Source organism: Thunnus maccoyii, chromosome 5 (assembly GCF_910596095.1).
Source record: "Thunnus maccoyii chromosome 5, fThuMac1.1, whole genome shotgun sequence".
Lineage (NCBI taxonomy): Eukaryota > Metazoa > Chordata > Actinopteri > Scombriformes > Scombridae > Thunnus > Thunnus maccoyii.
In genome coordinates, this window is record NC_056537.1 from 24,315,055 (window position 1) to 24,340,695 (window position 25,641).

General features: G+C 39.2%; 1 protein-coding gene across 1 annotated transcript; it reads left to right on the plus strand.

Annotated features, from left to right (window-relative positions):
* The first annotated feature begins 1,500 nt into the window (after window positions 1–1,500).
* Window positions 1,501–25,283, plus strand: si:ch211-106e7.2. Its single transcript, XM_042411312.1, has 4 exons — window positions 1,501–1,806; window positions 19,024–23,279; window positions 24,612–24,674; window positions 24,785–25,283. The coding sequence occupies exons 2-4, from the start codon at window positions 19,070–19,072 to the stop codon at window positions 24,913–24,915; spliced, it is 4,404 nt and encodes a 1,467-aa protein (XP_042267246.1). The 5' UTR covers window positions 1,501–1,806; window positions 19,024–19,069; the 3' UTR covers window positions 24,916–25,283.
* Window positions 25,284–25,641: the final 358 nt, after the last annotated feature.

A 25,641-nucleotide genomic window follows, 5' to 3' on the forward strand; every position in this document is an offset into this window, starting at 1 on the left:
TGAGCGGCTGTCTGTGGTGTTTGGAGAAAGCAGGTGCAGCCATTCTGATAAAGAGTGAACCAATGGTACTGTAGTAACCAAGGTCAGAGGAGATGGCTGCTTGACTCCCTATACACCACAGATAGGTGACTGCGTAGATTCCAATGTTGCAACGTGACCTGAGCTAACAAGGGTAAACACATTTCCTTGTTTAGAAACTAATGAGCCAATAGACTTATTTTGCATACTGTAGATGCATTGAGTTCTGACACTGACTTCTAATAACACATTAATGATTAAACATCACATATACTGATTCCTCATGAACTTTTCCCCTTGCACTCCTCACTGCCACACAATGCCCACGCTTGCAAATATACCTACTCCTGGGATTTTCCCTATTTTGTTGGCAATCTACTCGTTGTTTTCCCTCAACATCTGGTCCATTGCTGGCGATTTTACCGACCACTCCTACAAATTTCGCCTGAAAACCTGGTGTTTACTTACTGCATTGCACGAGTCATTACTTCATGATGAGTCATTACTTCACGATGAGTCATTACTTCATGAGTTGCTGTAGTACACACATACTTTATTGAGATTTGTTGTAGTATACTGACGATTAATTGACCAAAGAAAAATTCACCACAGTTTCAAATCAGCCTACAGACTGACTAACTTAAAAACATGACAAATTGCACTTCAGTAATAAATATCAAGTTGAATATTTGGGGTTAAAACATGAAGAGAGACATGAAGAGCAGATCATTTTTTGCCAGTACAAAGAAACCTAATTAAACAGATAATGGGTTTTATCAGTAATTCTTTCCTCTTTCAACTTGGCTTTTTTCTGTGTTTTGTAATAGAGAACTGCACCGGTGAGAGGGACTAGTGGCTTTCTGCTCCAGAGTACTGGAGCCGCTCTGTTGTCAATCAGCATAAGTGAGATTGTCAATCAGATTTTGTGAGATTTACGCACTGTGCATTAGAATACGTAATGCTGTGGTTTGCATGTCAGTTAGAGACAGCCCACTCTGGTAAATGCACATGCAAATAAACGCACAAAGTCTGCCATGCACTGCGCATGCAGCTGCACGTCTCACAGTGGGCATCGATCGTCTTGTGCTGTTCCTATGGTTCCCCTTTTTTAAAAAGAAAATAATGTGCCGTGTCAGCGAATTGCTGACACTTGACATGGACTTCATTTCACAATAACAACAAAGGAGCAGGATTAATCAAGTACAGCTGAATTGCGATTTCAATTCATTCAATCAGAAAATATAGATGTTTACTGTTAAGAGCAGACTGTGTTCTTACTTCGCCATGTGTCGCTCAGCTTAGACACTGCAGACACACATTGTATCTTTAGCGCCTTATAACTGATGTGACTATACATCCGTGCATGTGCACTGCACATGCAGCTGCACACGTAACAGGAACTTTCATCGGGTCCGCCTATCGTGTCACTCCCATGGATGTAATAAAGATCACTCCCCATATCTAAATCTAACCAATCTAACAACGAAGGCGACGACTACTAGCCAATCAGAGGCAGAGTAGGGCGGGTCTTCGTGCAATTTGGGTAGGAAAAAATTGCCTGCCAACCGCAATGAAACAACAACAACACGTAGGAGGAATCCCACGTAGTCTTCTGAAGGCCAGCGACATATGGAGTGTCTCCACCCTCCTGGCGGCACAGTGAACCAAAAGTCAGTAAATGCATGCATGGATTTCTAGATAAGAGAGATGAGCTTCATTTAACCTGCAACACGGACTCTGGATGTTACCGTGAGGGCTGAAGTTGGACTTCGTTGGAGATAAAAAGGAGTAAGTAGCATTTAGTTAATTGGCGATTTTAGACTCTTTTTAGGGGTGCTCAAGCACACCTAAATTTAATCTTAACACCCCCCTCTCACCCCCCAAATAATAACATTATTTATTGTTATTTTGCCATCTTGTCTGACGGCTTAAATGCTTGTAATCAGCATCGTTATGCACTGAGCACTTGAACTGAGCGAGATGAAGCTAGGTAAGGTAACGTTAGTGAATTTAGGATTTCATGGCGCAGAAAAACACAAGTTGAAACGTTAGCAAGTAAAACTGCAGAATGGTCTTGCAGATAACGTTGGGTCAAATTGGTCATTATTACTGTGCAGTTGATTCGATGTATCTGGCGATGCATCAACGTAATTTTAAAGTAAGAAGTTATCAGACACTGACGTTGTTCCAGAGCGAGCCATAACGTTAACTACCGTGAGTTTCAGACGTTAACTTTATTATCGAGCTCACAACCTAGCTGAATTATCTAACAGCTAACGTTAAATCATCTCAACTATTAAATTTGCTAATTTCAGATTTTAAACATGGCAGTGCATTAATGTCACTTCTGTAGGTAACGTTAACTGTTACTGTTAAAGTTAGTTAACGTTGTTTGTGCGGGTCATAGAGTTATAGCAAAGTTTAAGACTGAGAAAGTCTGGTTATAGGTTTATTGTGTGAATATTGTCAGAACGATGGCTGGCGTTGTTTGCTGGCTAGCAGCTAACGTTAGTCTGCTTGCACACTAGTCCGCCAACGTGCTAACTGATGCACTTTATTGTTGTAGTTAAGGTAGTTAAGGTAGTCACGTTTACATGCACACTAATATTCCACTATTATTCCGATCATGACAGTATTCCAAATTTGATACGGGTCACGTAAACAGCATATTTCGAATTATTACCATTATTCTAAATGTAGCATTTTCCGATTATTCGGGTTTTAGAAGCATTCTTTGGTCATGTATACAGCACGTTGGGAATATGCGTCCCAACTGGGACTTTTACCGCAGTTTGCGACACGCCTCTCACCTGTTGGTCAACTCTGTGCGTTGTAAACAAACCAACAAGCCAACAGTTTGCAAGGCTGGAGTAGAGATGTATGCTCAAAAGAAAAGCCCACATTTCTGGTTGGAAGAACAAACACACCTACGTTTAAACATTTGAAAGACTTTGATATCGACAGGTTTTTGGATATGCGCAAAAATTGTAACGCCGACCTTCTCAAGAAGGTGGTTGAACGAATAAAAGGCTGTGTTCACACGGTCGAACAAGTCCGCCACCGGTGGAAAACTTTGAAAAATCCTATTTTGATGGGAGTATGCATGGCTGCATGTAAAGTATATGTCTCTTACTCTGATAGAATTGGGCTTTATGGTGTATTTACAGTTAATTTATGGACAGTGAATTGAAACGTTGGAACAGAAAACGCAAGTCATACACTCTGTCTTATTGAACAAGGCTGTTGCAGCACAACAACATATCCACAAACCCACAGCTTCTTGTGTAACGCTCTTTTTTAACCATGCCATATCAGATGACCATATGCGATGCATAACTTATATAGGGTTACACATCTGTATCTTATCACATGAATAACATAGGTTCCCCATGGGCATTAATTCAATTAGGAGCCATCCATGAAGTGATTGACAGCTACCTTACAACATAATATGTATCATAACATACCACATCTTGAACCGCTCCAATCTTGACCATGGACCCATTGTTTGTATCTAAAAGGTACCCCAGAAGGGCTATACCATATTACCTAAAGTGACATTCAGACTATGAAATGTTTATGTCACATGTCCACCACCCAAAATCAGTAAAGTACATAGGGTCAGATAAAAGTCATACTAACAATGTCCATGAAAATTCTCAGTTGTCCAGGTGATACGATATTGAGGTTAAAGGCAACTGGGTTTGCGGTTGTTGCCTTAAAGGTTTTTTTTTCCCACATATCCAAAGTGCAGTTAGGCTTTATCAGTGTGACATGCTGTCTCATGTGAGTTCATGAGTGATGAAACACTGTCAAGATTACGCACCGTTAGACCTAATACACTCACATATCCCATTACCCGCAATTATCTCCATGTCAAATCCAGACCTGTAAATATAAGACTTGAAACCCAACTCCTGATTAAACACATAGGCTACACAGTCACTCCCTTTAAAGTGCTTTATTTTTACTTGTTGTGTGGAATAATTTTAAAGACTTGTGATGTGCTGAAGAAAACAATGCGAAAAGATGATTATTAATATGATAAGCTTTAAGCAGAAGTATGTTAAATTGTTATTATTATGAAGCATTACACCAGTCATATTTTATGTACACCTCACAAAATCTTGTGATTAATGTAAGGGCACGTAATACGTTGAAGATAATCACACTCAGTGCACTTGATGAAATTCTAAGTGTGTTTGTATTAAATTTCACTACATAAAACCTATCCTGGGATTTCAGGCCTACAATAGCTGATGTAAAGAATTTCTAATGGTGTAATTGGTCAGTATGAAGGGGTAGAACAAGATGCGTAACCTATGCAAGCCAAACAGTATAAAAGAAGGAGCACTGGCCCTTACAACTCAAAGTGTTTTTGGTGAACCTCGTGTGCACTTCAAACTGCTCTCCTTTATTGCTGGCATTAAAGAACATTTTGCTGCTCTGAGCTTTGACTCCTGATGATTTTTTGGACATCAAAGAGAAGTTTTTCTTGGGCTGATTTGAGACATCTGCAGAAACTTCTTCAAACTGAGGTCCAGAGATTTATTATGACAGTTGCACAATGATATGTGTCTCTACAAGAAGGTCAATACTGCACATTCACTGACATCCACACATGCCAGTGCACACACACATTTACACAGTCGCATGCAGATACCATGGTGGTTTCTCTCTCTCACACACACAACAATGATTACATGCTGATGTTATAATGCTGACTCACTTGTATGCCTTATAACAGTGTGCAACATACTCTGAAGTTTCATAGTAATCCACTGACTACTTCACTTCACAATTAAAAAAAGCCTGGGGACTGATTACACTCGATAGTAGGCTATTAGCTAATTTAGATGTTAAAAATACTGCAAATCATTTTCATTTCTGACTTCTCTCTTTTTTCTCTCACCTGCTACCCGCCTGCATTTAGTACATTTTTACCCATGCCTGTGAATTTATATAGTTCTATTTTTTTACCTGTTACACAAGTTTTTTGCGGGCTACCTCTTGGGCACCCGACCCGATTCAGGACTCTGCACTCAACAACGTAATGCAAAGTTAATAACACAATGAAATACAATTGTTTACCTGTCCAGGCATCAAAATACAGCTAACAAACTCAATTCAAGCTGTTGGAAAGTGATTTTTTGATTTTTTTTTTTCTCATGTTAGTGTGACTGTCTGCAAGTTTTGGCATCACAACAAAGTTACTGTGAATGGAAAATTTCACTGAAATAAAATAATATTAATTTTGGCCATTGTGGTAGATTTTTCAATCAATCGCAACATTTTGAAGGTCACTGATGACTTAGCAATTATGATATAATTATGGAAAGAACCAGGATTTTTAAAGGAGGAGACCTAGAAATCAGATAGAAGTAGGCTCCACAGTAGGAGGAGTGGAACAAAGTATATAAAAAACTGTCTGTGAGTTTGTCATTCAGTATCTGCTTCCATGGAATCAGCCTCAGTTTACTGTACTCTGCTTAATACACAGTGAATCTATTTTCACTTTGAACTCTGCTAGATTCAGTGTGGTTTGTTAGACTGTTCATTTTATTCTTCAACTTTTATGACATAATGTTGTGGAGGACCTGACAACTTTATTGACCCAGCTGCAGGTTTTTCCACAACACCATCTGCCAAAAAGTTCAATAGACCAGACTAGAAGTCTACAGTTGTGGAGTATGAGACGAAATTCTGTTCTAGTTGCACAACACTTGCCTCGGTGTGATTGTGAGATTAAAGATGTTTTTCTGTCCGCTCTGCTGTTTCCTGCTTCTGCATTGTAAGACAAACTTAAACCCTCCACAAAACATAATCTTAAGTGGATATAGAGAGGATGGATTGTCGAAATTAGGCTGAATGGATGAATATGCAATTGTTTGTTTTCTGTTGTGTTTGTAGTCCTGCTTTCCTGTACTGCTCAGGTACAGTAGCAGTGATTACTGAGCTTTTCTAAGTAGGAATATAGTCACTTGCAGAAGTAACAAGTTCAGAGTGAAGAATTGTGTGTGAGCAGATCACATAGAATCATTATCTTGACAGTTGGTGGATTTTATTTTGGCTGAAGAGTGAAAGCATGATATGGTCTAAGATATACTGTAATACAGCTCATATTCAGAGATATTTGTGCTGGCTATACTCCCAGAAACTGACTGGAGGCCTAGGCACAAGTCTTCAAATTACAGATGAAACTGCAGTAGGTGGCTGCAAATGAACATTGCATTTTATTACTTGAATAGTTTTGGCTTGTGTTCAGAACAAAAATGAACATACTGTTATGAATGTGAAAAATGAGTTTAGATCACAGGCTGGTTTACAGACCAGCTGTTGCTACTCAGGGCAGTGGTGTTTTTCCTGTTTTGAAGTGGTTTTATACAAGAATGTACACAATATTCTGAGTTAGACTGAAGCATTTTTTCCTAATTCTAGGGATTTTCCATTAGTTACAATTTTCTACAAATTGCTGTATGTTATATGGCCTCTTGCACAGGGAAGTGATAAATGTCACCAACACTCCCTTCCTGCTCTTTCTTTTGTGATCTACCTGAAAATGACTCTTTAAGCAAAAGTGCCAATTAAGCATGCATTGTTGTAATGGAACTTTTTCCTCTTATGTTACTTTTGTTACTCTTATGTTATACTGTTTGGTTGGTTCACGTGTTGTTAGCATGACTTTTATCTGACCCTATGTACCCTATGTATGACAGAGACACTGTTAGAGCACTTTGAGAGAGAAAGTGGGTCTGGACGAGTGTCACAGGCAAGGGCTGTCTAGTGCCTTGCGCTGTATGTAAATAAATGTTATTGTGTTGTTGATTATATAGCGGTAGAGTGCCTTCTGACATACAGTTGATCGTTACATCAGCCCACACAAAAAAAAACAAAAACAGAGAGTGGAAGAGACATAAGAAAGTTCTTATTTCAGAGACGCTGCATGTTTTGGTGTATTATATACTAACAACATTTAATCATGGGGTCACAATCCAGTAAAATGTGAAAAGAGGAGATTGAGATAAAACACAAAACAGAACATGATCTACCAAGAAAGGAAAGGAAAGCAATGAAGAAATTGTTAAAGACGAACCCTCACCTTAAAGAAGTTAAAGCTAAAACAGTAAATCAGATGTCACCTAGAGAGTGGATGCAAACTAAAATAGGATTTTACTACGTTGAACCATTCTTAACAGACATCTCTGAGTGGACAGATAATAAATTTCCCAGGGACGGTAGTTTTGACACGAGTAAATTAGACTTCATACGAGCATACATAATGGATAATACTACCTAATCCGAATTGGGACAAAGAATATATGATAAAGATGTTCAAAGCATGGGAGCTGATGAGTCGTCAATGGCCGGCAAACATGACAAAAAAGCTAATGAAAAAGAAGAAACTTAACCTTACAATGACGCAAGATACAATTTATATGGAGCAAGTGCAAGGGGAGAAAACACAAATGATTAAGACAACACCAGAGAATAAGTTATATCCTAATATAGATGACATTATATCTCCGCCCGAATATGAATCTGATGATGAAATTGTGGAATGGATGATTTTATGTACAGAAAACAAAACTAAATCTTGCACGCCGAAAAAAGTCACTGCATCTTTGATATTTCCAGTGGAAAATATATCTAATCAAATCAAGGGCTGGAGAAGACAGTGTACTTTCAAATGGATGCAAAACTGTAGGAAAATGTTTGATACGATATCGAGCGCAACAAATCAACTATCTGAAGGAAGCAATGTCCTGCGAATTTAAAAAGTGTTTTGCCATACTGAAGAGAGGGCAAGAGATTTGATTTTTTGTATGTGCTGTACGCACAGACTTTACAGATATTGATCCATTAGTGAAATCATGTGTTGAATACCTTGAGAAAGTACCAGATAATAAAGATCAAAACAAAGACTATGTCATATGGTCTTATAATGTGGAACCAACTCACTTATTTATTAAACCGTTGCAGCATAACATGAAAAATTCAATTGAAAACTCCATCCATATTAGCATCAGTTCCAACAGAACTATGGGCACTGCATGCTAATCATGTTGGATTATTAAATATACCACCTTATCGAGCTAAAATTAATCCCGATAAATATCCGGTCTACGTTAAGCAATATCCACTTTCTAAAGAAATGAAAGGAAGGATCACATCACATGTCCAACACCCAAAATCAGTAAAGTACATAGGGTCAGATAAAAGTCATACTAACACGTGTTTATACTCAGAAATGCATGTGAGTGGAAACTTTTTGTTGTGAATTCTTTTAGTTTTGTGACATCCCTGTTAGTATGACTTTTATCTGACCCTATATACTTTACTGATTTTGGGTGTTGGACATGTGACATAAACATTTCATAGTCTGCATGTCACCTTAGGTAATATGACATAGCCCTTCTGGGGTCCTTTTAGATACAAATAATGGGTCCATGGTCAAGCTTGGAGCTGTTCCAGATGTGGTATATTATGATACATAGTATGTTGTGAGGTAGCTGTCAATCACTTGACGGATGGCTCCTAATTGAATTAATGACCATGGAAAACCTATGTTATTCATGTGATAAGATACAGATGTGTAACCTTATATAAGTTATGTATCAACAGTGGTACAGTGCCCAGACCATCTTTGTACATGGAATGGACCCGATGGCCATCGTCTAATAACCGTCTTCAAAATAAGAACTTCGCCAGCTCTTCCTTTGAATGATATCATCACACATCCTTCCTTTCAGTCCCTCTCTCTCTGCCTTCTGCTTGTGAGGTTAGTTTGGTTTCCTGGCTAAGGAGCCAGTTGGCAGAGTTGGAGGGGGTGTCAGGAAACTACCTGCCCACGGATAGTTGTGGCTTCCTTGTTAACTTCTTTCGCTTGATTTTTTGTTTTTTGAAATGTGAACTACAGTGCCACCATCTGGTTGATTGCAGTCATGTTTCTTGTGAAGCATTTGCACATCCTTTCCAGTTATTGGGCCAAGTTTCACGTCTCCAGCTCATTCCAGCTCACGGCAATTTGAGCCGCGTCAGAATAAAAATAATAATAATGATAATAAACCGACACAAAAACAATAGGGTTTTACCACTTTGAGGTTTGAACCTTAACGAGAGGTTCAAGAATTTGGATTGTACTTTTTTTGCAAATTTGCAAATTGCAAATGTCAAGGCTTGTGTCATAATGACTGGGGATACACCGATCTGATACTGATATCGGTCCGATACTGACTCAAATAGCTGGATAGGGTATTGGTGACAATGGGGCCGATCTCCGCCGATCTGTTACCTAGAAAGGAAGACACACCGGTTGGGCCCGCAGTGCCATTAGATACTTTTCTCCCGCTGGAGCCAGGTTGCTGCTGTTGTTTCAGCATTGTGAAGCACGAGGCTTAATAGACAGTATAAAGTGTACGCTAACTTATAACACTATGTGAAGTTGTTGTGGACGCTATCTTTAGTAAATATCAGCTGTCCTGAGGAGCCGATAATAATCTTGCTAGTAGAAAACCAATCGCATGTGGCCTAAAATATAACGACAAAAAAACCCCTGACTATCAACTTTATAACTGCAGTGGTTATGTCAAAGCAAGTGACTAATAAAGGTCAAGTTTCCATTTGAGTATTTAGCAATGGCTGGCTCAGTTAACATTAGCTCTGCTTCTCAGGCTCACTTTGGGTGCTTGTGTGTGTGTGTGTGTGTGTGTGTGTGTGTACGTGTATGTGTGTGTGTATGTGTGTGTGTATGTGTGTGTGTGTGTGTGTGTGTGTGTGTGTGTGTGTGTGTGTGTGTGTGTGTACGTGTATGCGCATGCACAAATTACCAAAATCACACACTGGCCCATGCCTACTAGATGCAAAGGATGCTGCTTCAGATTAAAAGCTTTCCATTGTGAACCAGCAGAAGGCTTTTATTGTGAAGCAGCTACAGGAAATGCTATGTTTGCATGCAAGTAAAAACGAGTAGTTTTAAACAATTAGATATTTTGGGCTATTCTGTTAGCGGACTGGTTGTCAGTGTATCTGCAACTGACGGACAGTGGCCGTACTGTAGGCTTGAAGCAATGTTATGTCATGGAAAAGTCTTCAGATGGGCCAATAAATCTTCAGTTTTCCCACAACATATGATTTCTCGATAAAAATGTTCTCCTGTCTTATTGTATTCCATATGAAGTCACCGCCTCCTGACCCCACAGATTTACATCTATTTACAAATGGTCTTTGAGAGTAATCTGCTACTTCTACAACAGAGGATGTTGCAGGAGCTGCAACAGCAGAGTGACCACAGGGCTTTGAAGAACAGGCAGCAATAGATTCTTCAAGTAAATGGACCAGGATTCTGATAAATGGGTTCCTACTATGTTGATTTGACACTAATGTCATGTTTAATTTTAACCAACCTAAGCATGAAATTGCGATTGGGTGAATGAGAACTTCTGGGTCTGGAGGAGAGCAGAAGGAAAAGTAGCTGAGGTGATACAGATATCCTGAGAAATTGCTCTGGTCCTGCTGAGGACGCTGCAATAGATGCGTGGGTGGAGAGACTATGGGACTTTGAAGAACAAGTGGCTTCAACAGATTCTGTAAGGAAGGGAGAAAATGACAAATATATTTCTTAGAAAAGCAAAGTAAAAAACATTTGAAATCAGCACTGCTGAGTTCATGACCTAAGCTGATTGAACAACCACAACTTTCTAGGACAGATCTTTCCGTCTGTGTCATTCTTTGTTAGTACTTTTGACACTCTTCTTTAACTCAACTCAGGAGATGGATTTAAAGACGTGAAGGGCTGTAAATATATATATGTGTGTATGTATATGTATTACTAAAAATGAAATTCTGTAATATAGAATATTGAGTTGAATTATGATCACAAAATGAGAAATCACACTTCATATAAGCCAGTTATATGTAGATCCATTGTGAGAGAGTTTTGAATGGTTGTTATTATTTGCTGTATTTCTTGTATGTATTATACATGTTACAGATAGTGGTCTTAAGCTAAATGTTTAGTGGCAGTTTGTTATTCCACACCTGTTCCAAATACATCCATGCTGTGTCTGTTCTAAACTTGGTTCCTTACTCTGTAAAATGTTGACAGTTGATTGTTAAACAGTTAGTTTATGTTGTGTGAGCCAGTGCAAGGACAAATTATAGTTATGCAGATTTCTATGTCTCTTTAATGTGTTGATTTGACAAGCCTTTAGAGGACAGTGTTGTTTGTTCTTAGTTTAATGTGATAGCAATGTTATTTTGTGATGCTGCTGTGTGCTGTCATTCTGGCATTCTGGTTGTGAAGAAATACTCTCCCTAGGCTAGTTGAACTCTTGACCTTTGTTTCTATCTGAGGGTTGTTCATTAACCTGTAAGGTTAACTAGATATTTTCAGATTCTGTGCAACCTTATTTAAGGACTGACTGAGTGCCAACTTGTCAGATAAGGCCATGAGCCATTTATTTTTGTGTCACTTTAAAGGTTCTGTATTTAGGAATCAGAAATTCCTTCTCATTAGTGACATCTGTGGCCGTTAAATGAGGTGCAGTCAACATCCTGGTGCCCACGCTTGTGTGTTCATGCGAGACTATTGCAGGGGATGTCTTTTTCCTTTTCCTCCATTGTGTTTTGCACCATGTTTCAGCAAAGCATCTCTCACTCCCAGTCAGTCATTGCCAATATATTGCAACATATTGAAGGTCATCATATGATTTCATTATGGGAGGAGCAACTATGTTGATAATCATATGACAATGAATCATTAAAAGGTCAGGTCATTGAAGGTCAATACTTGTGATGGTTAATCATTAAAGGCAATGAGCCACTTATTTTTATTTAATTTTTAATTTAAGGAGAGTGCGAAGACAATGGTAACTCAAAAGTACTGTATTTGGATCATTTCCAACATTTTGACGTCACTATTAAAAAGACAAATACATCTGATTGACGAGCCGTGACACTGTTTACATGAAAGTTGATAAACTCTTCAAGCAAAGGCGTGGACTGTCTGCCCACCTCAGCTGAAGTATTTTTTCTGCAACACTAGGTGCTATGTATCTTTGTCTCTCAGGGATATGATGCATTATACTTCTGATTGTATCATTTGATTACATTATTTCCTAACCTGACAGTGCTCTCTTTGTGTGTTAATTGAGTAATCGAGCAATTCTTCACTACACCATAGATCATAATATGAGTTCAGTTCTACAGGCTGTGCAGTGTGGGAGAAAAATGTTTAATCTTTGCAGACAATCTGGAGTCACAAGAGTTTTTGTTGACAAAGTCTTGACTTTGTGAACTTGAATCTTGAATATCTTGCACAAGTTATTTGCTTCTTTTGCATACTGAACTCTTCTCTGAAGTACTCATCTTATTTTTAAGCGGAGAGTGAACAAGCAGGTGTTGCCTAGAATAAACAAACTAAACAAACTGGTGCATGCTCTGGTCAGCCTCTGTTGACTTAGATCAATGTATTGAACCAGGAGTCAGATCCTCAAACTGTCAGCAGTAGTAAGACTCAGGGACATAATGAGGGCATTCATAGCTCTACTGAGCTATCTTCCCTCCTTTCTAAACAAATTCTAATCAGAACCAGTTTCCAACAAGTACAGTATATGTCAAGAAATGAAGACACCCAAAGTTCTTCTGATCTTTACTACCTGACAGTCAGCGCCTTCAGAGGTTGCGATGAGTTATACAACAGATGAATTTCAATAATTTCTACCACACAGACTATAATCATGTTACTGACCCAACAGTTTTTTTAATACTTCAAATGTTTTAAAAAATTGCTGTAATAGTCAGATGACTGACTTAATGACAAAAATAATAAGATATGGACTTTTAAAACATGGAACCATTTTGATGACATTAGCAGCACTAAGTCTAGTGTCGTAGAAAACTGCCTTAAATTCTTCCAAAACTAAAACAAGGCAAACTTGCAGGTTGTTAAAAGAATGAATATATTGTACAGTATGGAGATTACAGGAATCTTCCAGCATTTCAAAGATGAGACACAAGGATGTGGTCTTTATAAGAAACTAGACAAAAGAAGCTCTTACCCATTGGTTAATCATCACATCATCCGATGAGTTAAACCTATCAAATTCTTTAAACATATTGCTATAACAACATCCTTACAACTTAATAATAACACATCACAAGACTCTGAGCCCTCTTCAGATAAAGAAAGGCCATAGTAATAACTCACATACATGTTATATATCCATCAACAAAGAACCACTGTTTGTCTGAAGGCATATGATGATTCACAATACACATTATGCTAATAGTTGGCCTACATTTACAGTGACCAAGCATATATGAAAGTACATCTAATTAAATTAATATATAGACAAATGATAATTAATAACTGATTAACATAGAAAGAAATGATAAACTATAAGCATGCAACTGAGTTTCTCTCACACTACCCTGTTGTTCAAATAGGGAGAGGGACCATAATAACTTTACTTTTTTGGAAGGTAACGAGGATGCCTCATTATCAGGGTTAGGGCTTTCGCAATAACCGCAATATTGTTGCAATATTGCGCTATAAACAACACATCCGCGGGGGATGTCAAACAACTGCCACAACTGCGCTTTATTCATGTTTTTCCTTTTTTTATGAGGCTAGGCCCTTCTTGTTTTACACTTAAATGCATGTGTAAGTTATTGAATGTTCGGTGGCTTCCCTGGTCCAGTGGCTCCAGAAGATCCCGCCCGCCACACACAGTATCTTGCATGCTGAGCGCCTGCTAACCTGGTGCCCAGCCCTCGTAATGGAACTGGGCTCAGGGTTGGTGCTGATGCTTGGTAGTTAAAAACATGTCTGTATGGATATTTTGTACCAGTTATATATTGGGGTTGGTGCTGAGCAAAACTTGTTGCCTTGTGTATAGTGTAAAATTACTGACGAAAGTGAAAGTGTTTGCTCCGTGACCATCCACAGCAGCTGCAGAGTGTCAGCATAGGGTCCTGCTCTCTGCTATTAACACATGTAGCTGTTAGCGAGCAGCTGCTCTCATGTCTCCCCGGGCCTTGGTGCTTGTTTTCGGCAGAAACTCTCCTGTTCTCTGCCTGCTCACCCTACTCTTCGATGGTAGGCGGGTTGCTCCAGTAACTGCAGCCTCACCGCCACACACATGATTTCTCTTTCTCTTGACCACAAACTAGCTGCGCACTGAGCTGTTTCTTACTCGTATAACACATTTTAGTTTTGAAAACATCTTAAAATACATTTTTAAAAATAATCCCAGATGCTTTGGCACGGCAGGGGTCAACTCAGGCCCAGTGTGCCGCCGGGCTTGCAATACACTGGCAGAAACTCTGCACGTGCGTACAGCTGGACTCTATTCATAAATCCCAGGCTTAAGGAGACTTGGCTGAAGGCCAACATTGTTTCCTGTCACAACACAATATTAAGTGTTTTCCGAGTTCGTCAGGTACTGCTGCTCCATTCGGTCGACACATAATCAGACTAATATACCTTGATTTTCACAAAAAAAGGTGCTAATGTTGCATAGACCGCATACCGCGGTGTTGAGCCACCCTGAATCACCGCGAGGAAATTCCTCCTCAACATCGTCCGTCTCACATACACTCTCTATTGTCACTTTCACTCTCAAAGAGCTGTGACAAAACCTCATTGGCAGAAAACCTTTACTTAGATGTAATTTTCAGTTGAGAGGGAGCATAAAGAGAGAGCACACAGAGCACCAAGAGAAACGGTTTAGAAGGCTGAGCAACCTTTTATGTTTGTTCTGTGGTATAATTTTAAAGACTTGTAATGTGCTGAAGGAAACAAAATGCAATGCAAAAGGATGATTAGTAATATGATAAGCTTTGAGCAGAAGTATGTTGAATTGTTATTCCTATGAAGCAATTACACCAGTCATATTATATGTACACCTCACAAAATCTTGTGATTAATGTAAAGGCACGTAATACGTTGAAGATAATCACACTCAGTGCACTCAGATGAAATTCTAAGTGTGTTTGTGTTAAACTTCATTATTTTTAAAAAAATAACCTCAAGAGAGAATTAAGAAATAAGGGTGAAAAAAAGGCAAGAATAACTTTAAAAATTAAGGCCAGAAGGAAGGATATGGTAATAATAGTGTAAAATAAACCTGAACAGCCTTAAAAAAATAAAAGGAGCGATATCTGGACATGTCTGGATAAACAAAACATGCCTAGACATGTCCAGGCCTATGTAAAACCTATCCTGGGATTTCAGGCCTACAATAGCTGATGTAAAGAATTTCTAATTGTGTAATTGGTCAGTAAGAAGGTGTAGGACAAGAGGTGTGGCCTATGCAAGCCAAACGGTATAAAAGAAGGAGCACTGGCCCTTACAACTCATTGTGTTTTTGGTGAACCTTGTGTGCACTTGAAACTGCTCTCCTTTATTGCCGGCATTAAAGAACATTTTGCTACTCTGAGCTTTGATTCCTGATGATTTTTTTGGACACCAAAGAGAAGTTTTTTCTTGGGCTGATTTGGGATATCTGCAGAAACTTCTTCAAACTGAGGTCCAGAGATTTATTACGACAGTTCCTTCTCCATAGCGTAGGAAAGAAGTTCTCTGAATTATGTTTTCTCCTCCCCCGTGTTATTTAAACTATCAGTGGTTCTCGCACTACTACAGGTAAGGTCATGTTAGGGCCCCAAAGCAGAGGAAAGTTTTTTGAAGATTATAACATTGCATTTTGACCTCAGTATCATCCAAAACAACCCAATCTGTGTAAAATGTTGATACTTAAATTAGGAAAAGTCATTAAATATGAAGCAAAAAGGATGTCAATCATTTATTTAGAGACATTAAACATTTAAGGGGGTCAAATTGATGATAGGAGGGTAAAAAACAATAACAGTAAAGTTGTTGCCTTAATAAAAATGTGGAACAAGAACATGAATAAGAGGATAACAGGAATAAGAACATGTACTTTGTCTTTTTTTTCATGTGTGGTACTATTTAGTTTTCAAAGCTGTTACTAGTCATCTGGACTGTGGGACATGGAAGCTAATTCAGTTCATATGAAAAGCCAGAATCACTCGACATGCCGCTGATGTCTCCCCTGCAGACAAACTAAATGAATTAATAGCAAGGATCGGGTTAGCAGGCCGGGAACAGTCCATCTCCACAAGTGGTTCATTTGTTTGTGCAAGGCTGTATTCATACCAAATCTGGGAATGCGTCACTTTCCTACAGGGTTGTGCGGAGGTGTGGGCATGTCATTACATGGCCCATTTGTGTGTGGTGACCTTTAACCCCCACCCCACCCCCCTTATCCTCCATTTCCTGCCTGTGATCTCAAACAATGAACACAAACCGAAGGAAACTTCCTGCTATTGTTATCGTTGGCTTACGTGATTGGCCACCACAGTGTGATTTCAGGTGGCGTTCTGGCAAAAGTTACGGTTCAAATTCTTGCCAGACGGCCACACCATTTTTTTGCTGAGTCCTGTGCGATCCCCACTCCCGAAACGTAAACGCACTGCCCCCGTTCAAGTGATTGGGAGGACTGCTGTTTGTCCCGCATTGCCAGATTTGATGTGAATGCAGCCTAAGAAAATACAAACCGTGCTACATCACAACAAAAATATTAAATATAGGAAATCAAAAAATACATATTAAATACATACATATTAAATATAGGCTTATATGTAACTAAAAACTAAAATTTGAATCCAATTAGGTTCACTTAGAGGGAAATTGATTTGCAGTGTGCACAAAATTAAACATGTACAATAAAAGACACATACACACTAGAAAATCCAGAAAATCATCCACACTAAGAAAAAAGAGAAGCAATTAGTAGCAAGCCAAAACATAGTCCATACATGGCATACATCCTTTGTAAAATACACAAAACTACTACACAGCACCACCCCACAGTGCTCATGATACATATATACAAAGTCTATACTTGAAACAAAAATGTGAAGCAATTAGATTATTGTTAATGAATACAATATCTGATTACTGTAATGCAAACGAATAGTGGACAGGGAGTATTATAAAAATTAGGACTATACTGTGGTTAGATGTCTTAAAATCATACTGTGTGTATTCCTGTTTTCACATGTCATGATGAGTGTTCTTGTTTTGTTCTGCAACGTTGCAGAAATAGCAAACACAGCAGCTAAGGCTAACAATGGGGGGGCAGTACTATATATGTTAGAGGAAGTCAGAAAAGAATAAAGATCAGAGACAGGTCAGGGGGGTGTTATCTTGATTTAAGGATCTTCAGCTGGCCACCAATTAGAGAACTGAGAAAATGTTATGACGTTATCTGTGGAATGTGTAAACAACAGGAAAAAACTGAAACGTCCATTTGTAAGGTATATAAACCAACTGTGTATGCTCCATGACAAGCCTTTTTCTTTGTAACCTCATCCTGTGTGTTGCACTGTGAAACGCTCCTTCTTGTACAAGAAAATAAATTCAACTTAAACTTTGATACTTCGGATCCAGTCTCCATTATTTAAAGGTCATTAAGAAGAAATTCTTTTGACAGGGAGTGTCAGTTTGTTGCTCAACAAATAAAGCTCTTGTATATTTTTCCTAATCAATAAAGTGTATGTGTGTGATGCAGTAGATTGTGAGACAGTGTCTTCATATGGAATACAATTAGGCATGAGACGAGACAGTGACTCATGATCATTAAAGGGCCATGTGGCATATGTGTAAGCAACTCATTGTTGATCATAAAGGACAATACATGTGATTGCTGGACCCTTATTTTAGTTATGTTGGAATGTTGCTAACATCCCTAACCTATGAGGACATTATGGACAGATTGCCAATTTGTAGAAAATTGTAACTAATGGAAAATCCCTAGAATTTGGAAAATAGGAGGTACCCAAGGGAATGGGTTCACAATGGGGGGAGTAGCTTTGGGTATATAAGACAGCGCTTTCTGATTCAGCTTCAGTGTCTGTGTTCATGACCCCAGCCTCGGTTTGTATCTTGCTAAATACATAGTAAATCAACTATTGCACCGATCTCTGCTTGCCTAAGTTTTTTCTTCAGAATCACATCTCTTTACTTCATGCAGCTTGGAGAGAACACAACAGTCACATTGTCTACTTATACCATCATGTAGACAGGAGAAAGTAAATGCTTCCTGTCGAAGTAGTTACAGTTTAATAATAGAGGGACCTGGTTCAAACTGGTTGCTAGATACACATTCCTGGTGTTAATCGGTTATCTTCACTACCTGACTTTATTTCCCTCGTAATCAGTAGATTTCCGTTGGCTCTGTTAACTGACACCATTGTTTTCTCGCTCACACATGCAATAAAAGAACTGACTGCAATTAACCACTGCAGAAATTCTCATAGAAATCCCACTGCTGACAGCGCCTGCTGAGCTCGTCTTCACTTGTAGAATTCACCTGGAGGGAAGCATTTTCCTAATACTTCGTCAGTACTGGCTTGAAGTTGTTTTGCCATGTGGCTGCAGAGGAAGCAGGCTAACATGATGTCTTTACAAACGAGAATTTGAAAAACAAGATACATGAATGATAGAAAAATCCATGTATTAGATAAGTAGGTATGATCATATGTATGCATATATTTGGCGGCAGGGCCTTGAGGGTAACAATATGGACATCATGGTTATCATGTGGAAGGGAGAGCTCTGTAAAGCTTTGTCTAGGTCTGTTAGAAGGAATCTATAAACAACCAAAGGGCCTCCCAAGGCCGTCAATATATACCAGTGACTTTCCTTTGTTTCTTCAGAATTCTCCATGGAGACTCTGCGTACTATCCATTTCTGTTGCTTGTGTTTGAATTAAAGAGACGCTTGACTTCAACCAACCTCAGTCTATTTGATAATTTTATCTATCAATGAACAAGGTAAAAAAAAACAGACTTGTGTATGTGTGTCTTGAGATACCACCAGATTGATTTTGTAAATGTTGTAAAGTTGTGTATTAAACACTTTGCCACTGCATAAATTAGTGTTTTACGACTGTTAACATTTCTGTATTCTTCTTTCAGGAAAGTTTCCTCTTCAACTTACGGCAAGGCTTGACGGAGGACAAAAATGCAGTCTTTTGGATGGATAGTTGGACCATACCCACAGTTGGGACCACCCTCACAATCCTCACCAGCTGCTAAGCAACTTACCCAGGACACAATGAGGAACCAGCAAGTTGGAACTGCAAATAACGTATATCAGTACAGGACAGAAAACACAGGAGTCAGACCACCACAAAGTGCTCTTTTCACCTTCGGTAATAGAGCTTCTAACAGACAGACGTCAAATGGCCAGACATCCGCAGTTCCTCATCAGGCTGTTTCTTTTCAGCAGCCAGCTGGAGGGAAGAATAGTGGTTATCAGAAATTGTTGCATGGCGATCTGCAAAACTCATCTCTTAATATGCAAAGTGGAAACCCTCGTTCACAGGTGGTTTATAGATTTCACGTTGCAACTCCGCAAGATTTTCATCAGAACTCTGCTCAGAATTCATCAAGTCAGAGTCCGTCTGACATGATGAAGGCACACACTACATACACTCAAAAAGATATGTCAGTTACATTAACAGGAAATCAGAATGAAAGTACTTTGTCTGATCTACTGCGTCCCAGGGTTCAGAGAAACTTGTATCAAAATGTAAATGGGGAGTTGACTAATCCTATTTCAGCTTTCTCTACAACAGCTACCTCGCTCCCACCTGCACAGGCGGTTGGCATCAGCACATTAATGTCTGCCACAGCACACAACATACAGACTGCTCCTAACCAACACCACAGACAAAACAGCACTCAGCATCGATTCCCTTCTTCCATCCCCCCACCAACGTATAATGTGGCTGTCTCTCAGTCTCTCAGAAACAGCAGTATCACAACTAATTCGCCATCAAGTGGACGGAGTTTGCACGTTTCCAATATGAGTCAGAAAACTCAACAGTACTCAACGCAGTTCAACTCATCACCCAACACTGGGAAAGCTTCCACCTCCTCTGTTAACTCAAAATCATACAACTGCCATTATGAAATTGACCGTTTCTTGTCAAAAACAAATGAGCGTCCCTTAAATCCTGCAGCAGATGCACAACAGCAAATGCTCAGCCGCCAGATGAGCGCAAGGTTCGCAGACAGACAGTCATTCACTGCTGGCTCAGATGCTCGTCCTCCGATGTACACTAGTTCACCGTACAATGGGAAGCAGTTCGACAGCAAAGGCAGGATGATTGAATCTAATCCAACTATGGCGCCTGTGCCATCTTCTGTCATTGGACACTATAAGTCAAATGTCCCACAATCTTTATCTCTACATTCTGGATATTCTTTGCCTAAAACCACCCAGAATCTTATATCACCAACACAGCATGTTGTAGATGAGCTACCTCAACACATGCAACAGCCTGAGAGTATTTCACCACAGAGAAATAAGACCCATTCATCTGTAGCAAACAATCGTGAATTTCTTGAAATACTTGAAATGCTCACATCAATCAATCCAAATGACAGCTCCGTTCATTCATCTCCTGGTCGCACAGGACCGAAAGCAATTGCTGTTGTGCAACCATTGGCACAGGAATGCTACCAGGTTTCCGGCAATGATACATCTTCTAAGAGGATCAATCAAGAGCGTGAACACATCACGACAGATGAATCTCAAATTAACCCTGAGAAATTCTTGATTTCACCAGATGTGACAAAAAGCAAAATGGCTGCGTATTTAAGAGAAGTATCTAATCCTGTAAAAGATAATTGTAGGTCTCCCTCCAAAAATCTAAATGAAGTGAGGTCCAGGTCAGCAGCTTTTAGCGATGGTCCTGTTGTGTCGTCTTCAGATTCAGCCGGGCCACAACAGTCCCAGAAACAGTTATGTGCAGATAACACAGGATCCGAAGCGGCTATTAATATGCCGTTAGAAAAGGTTGTTGCACCAGCTGCTCAGCTAACCTCTGAAGTGCCAGAAAGCCAAAATGGGGATAAGGACAAAAGTGAGATGACATCAGATGCAAAGACCTTTGTTTGTGAGCTTTCATCACTCCCAACAACCCCATGGACAGTTGTATCAATAATTAAGTTGATACAGGAGGGTGAAGAAGCTCAGATGAAGTCAGAACTTTTTCCAGAGTTTAATACTTCAAGAATGTTATTAAGCATGTATTGGGATGGCAGCTGTAAAAAGTTGGCTGATAGGCTCAGGACAGGCTGGTACAAAAAGTTAATCACTGATGTACACGAATTCTGCTCAAAACATGTGGCATTAGACTCTCCCATACTGTCACAAGTAAAGCACAGCTTTGAGAAGCACCTGAAAAGCTTCCATGTGATCGCAGATAATGAGGTGTATTCAGAACTGCCTTACGTGTCATCGTGGTTGAACGCCAATGAGCGGCTCAATGACATTGATAAAGAGTTTGGCTTCCCGTGGTCTTTGAAACGTTGTCCTCACACCCTTGACACTGACAGCCAGTCAGATCAGGTCGAGACAGCTAAAAGCATTCCTGCACAAATTGTAGGTGAGGTGCAAAACAAGGCCTTGTCACAAACAGAACTCGAACCTGTTGAGTCAGATGATGAACAACATTCCACTGTTGAAGTTGCCCCAACACAAACTCCCTCTCCCAATAAAACAGAGAGTGCAGATTCCAGTGACCCTTTTTTCTCATTTGAAATCCAAGTTTTGCCCCCAGAAGAGGCCAAATTGATCTTTGAGGGACTACAAAGCAAGATACCACAAAATACAGAAAAGGTTTGTCAGCTAGAGAAAGTCACTAACAATCCTGTTGAAGATGAGTTACCTGAAGTTATGGATCTCACAATAAGCGACTCAAAACTTGAAATCCAAGTTTTGCCTCCAGAAGAGGCCAAAGTGATCTTTGAGCAAGTTCAAAGCAAGATGCCACAAAATACAGAAACAGTTTGTCAGCTAGAGAAAGTCACAAACAGTCCTGACTCAAAACTGGAGAACAGGGCAGTCGCTCCACTAGAACATATTTGCTGCAATACAAGGTGGAAGCAAATAATTATGGGGTCCAACACGCCTTCTTTGAGCACATGCCAATTCAAGAAAGAGCAAAGTCAGAAAGATTGCACTGACAACACCCTTGATGAGGAAGAGATGGCGGCACAAAAGAATGATAAACTGTTTGCAATAAGACCTGACAGCAAATTTCACTCTGCGATGGTGAGAGAGAATCAAGCAAAGGGTTGTGAGAGTATCGTCAATCAAATTCAGACCTTAACTGAGCCTGAACTATGCAATGAAGTCAGTCATATCATTGATTTATCTGACAGTGATGACAAACCTGACTCATATTCTGACAAAGACCCAAATACTATTTCCCTGCTAAGTATAAATAGTAGCCCGTCAAGCATTATTTTCATTCGTGAAAGTACAGATGAAAATGTCTCTAGCAGTGAAGATGGAGGTTCCAACCAGATGTCAGACCTGGAAGAGGACTGTGGACAAGCTCAGCTGACATCTCCAAATGTGTCACCACTGAAAACGAAAGGACAAATTAGTGCAACGGCCGCCCCTCAGACTTTCAGCTGCAAACATGAAACTGTTGATCAGGGTTCACAGCAACTTCTTGAGGGTATTTCAAAATGTATGAAGGTTTCTGTTAATGCTGCTGATGGTGAACCTCCAGCCTCAAATGTTAGAACTGTCGAACTGGTACTGTTTGGCACAGCAACACAAGAAAAATGCGTTTTAGTTGGTGGCCACAAGAACCATAGGTCATCTCCACAGACTGTATCTGATGAAGTACCAAAGCCTCCAGAGGTTCTCTCTGTGAGTCTCAGCCCCCTCAAGAGAAAGCCCAGTGCAACTGTCCCCACAGGGGAATACTCAGTCAAACGATGGATCCATGAAAAATGGAGGAAAAGTTTTCCACCAATTAGAATTAAGTACAGAAACAAACTGAAAACACAGAAACATACTTTATCTAAGGTTAGTCTCAAGAAAACTGAAAGAAGTGGCTCCGCCAACACTGAGGAGCTACCGGCTTCCTCTGAGATGAGCATCTGGAATGGAAATAACAAGCGCAGCCTGAGTCTGAAGAGGAGGAGGTCCCTCTCTCATGGTTTCAAACTTGGAGAGAAGAAGACAAAGAAAGATGAAGTCACACTCAAACAGCCAGCTGTCCACGAGAGAAGTAAAGCTGAAAATGGAAGCCAGACTGTCGTGCCTCTCCAGGAGAACAACGTGTTGAGGTTCAGTGTGTTACCCAACACCTTCAGCTTCAAAGATGCATCCAATGGGATAAAAGACACCACTAATGATGTTTCAGGTAAGTCATGATATTGAGATTTAAGGGGTTAAAGTTGGGGGACTTGTGAGAGACAAAATAGATGAGACAGGCAGAGATATATTGACTCTTAGTCAGTATCGATCAAGCCCCTGTGAAAGCAGAATAAGTCAAACACCTAGTTGGATCGTTTTATCATTTATTTGACTTTGTCTTTAAACTATAATGTGCTCTACAGAGAGGCATTTTGTTTTTCTTTGATTGGGCCAAGGGAGCTATCTTGTCTTGTGACCAAAAAAGGTAATGTGCTGGACTTTAGCTTAGCAAAACATGTCAAGAGTTATGTTTGGTTTGGGGCTCCCTGGTCTCCTATGTTTTAGGGAGGTTAAACTCCATAGATGTGACATGCATGAGGCGAACACGTGATCAGGTCATGTAGCATTTCATGGCCTTATGCCCATTGGTTGAATATTTGTAACCTTACAGTGTTATCCAATCAGATGTTGTTTCATTGTCTTTGGAAAACTATATAATGTGTATTTCATTTTCCTTTCTTTGAGACTGCCTGACCTGTGTGTTGAGGTTTGTCTCCTTATTGTACAATAATAATTTTAATCTTCAACCCAGCAGTGTTTTGTGTAGTATTTTATAGGTGTGATTAGACAATTTCCACGACACCCCCCCAAACACTGGATCCTTCACTCCCCATAATGCAACTGGATAATGTTAGACTCTCCCTGCCTGGTGACATCTCATGTCTTTAAACTCCATGGCAGCAGTTTGTAACGCAGGCTTTCTGTTACAAATTAAATGTCTCCAAGCCAAAATCCCTGATGACATCCATCAGCGTTATTTTGTCAGACTCTCCAGAGTTTAATTGAACTCATTTCATAAATTAGTTTAGGATTCATGACAACCATTTGGAAAGGAAATACAGTTTTTTCAATGTATCCATTTTCCAGATGTCTTCTTTTTATCAGAAAATTTGCACAAATGCAGAAATACAAGCAATTTGCAAGATATCTTAGATGTTACATTTCAATGATCCTGATATCTAATTTCCCCATAAAACTCTGAGGGGTTCCAGTGAAACCCATTTCACCTCTCCCACATCTGACACCTGTTTTCTAAAATAAAAGATTTTAATATAAAGCATGTCCATTCCTTTAATGTATTTATGTAATGTTTTAACATCAAACGAGTTTAGACGCACCACGTACAGGCGGTCTAGATGATTAAACCCAGGAATCTTGCAGGTTCTGTATGTAAAATGGGTTCCCTCTATTATTCAAGTGATTCATTTATTCTGTAATGTTCTTGTTTTGATCTTTTTTTTTCTTTCAAATAAGCTTTACCTTTTTTTTTTTTTCTCAGATAAAGCTGACCTTGCTGGAGCAGATGACGAGAGCCCCGGTGTACCTGTCAAGAGAGCAATGGGTAACAAACACTGCTAAAACATACAGTATATAAATTCTTCTTCTTTTTGGCTATTTTAGTCATTATTTAGCTACAGGTTTTCCTAACATTATGAATAAAATTCCCCATAGGTGCATGGTATCCAAATCCAGAGAAGCAGTATATTCCTCTACGTCCGTCTCCTGTCCCCAAGACCTCCAGCATCTTCCATGAGTATCAGAAGAAATACACAAAGAAGATGCAGCCTTCCTCGGATAAATAACAACACCAACAAATGTGTTTTTGGCGACAGTGTCTTCTTTTTGGGAAATTCTTTATTTGAGAAGCGTGTTGCAGAAATGATCTCTTTGTGTTTTTATGCTGTATTACTTAAGAAATAAATTGAAATCGAGGCAGATTTGTATGTATTTGATCTTAACAGTCAGTCAATAACTTACTACTGTATAAGATACCGGTCATTTGTTCTCATCAGTTTGCACATATAATAGTGTCAATTGTTTACACGCCTGAAAAAGCTTTCAGGTCATCCTCTACAGGTACAATTCTTTTTGTCTTGCAAAAAGATTTTATGAAAAAAAAATTAAGACAGTCTGAAATGTACATTTCAGCGACATATTTATATTTTTCTACATTAAGAATATTTTTTTATACAATATTTGCATTTTAACATCTATTTTTATACAAAACATAAAATGTAATCTTTTTTTTTATATATATTTTGAGAAATGTGGCTTTTAATATCCTATTAAAATCACAGGAAAAACTCCTTAAATTGTCATGCAATAACTGATAAGGTTAATATGAGCAGTTTAATGTCACTGTTTGCAACTGTTTAAGTGATGTGTAAATAAATTCATCTCTACAGTAATTGGGGTGTGTTGTATGGTGGTGTTCATACCTGAGCAAAAGCTGATATTAACCAACTGCCGTCACGTTATCACTAAACTCTGATGGTAATTAAACATATGCCTTAAGTGAGATTATTTCC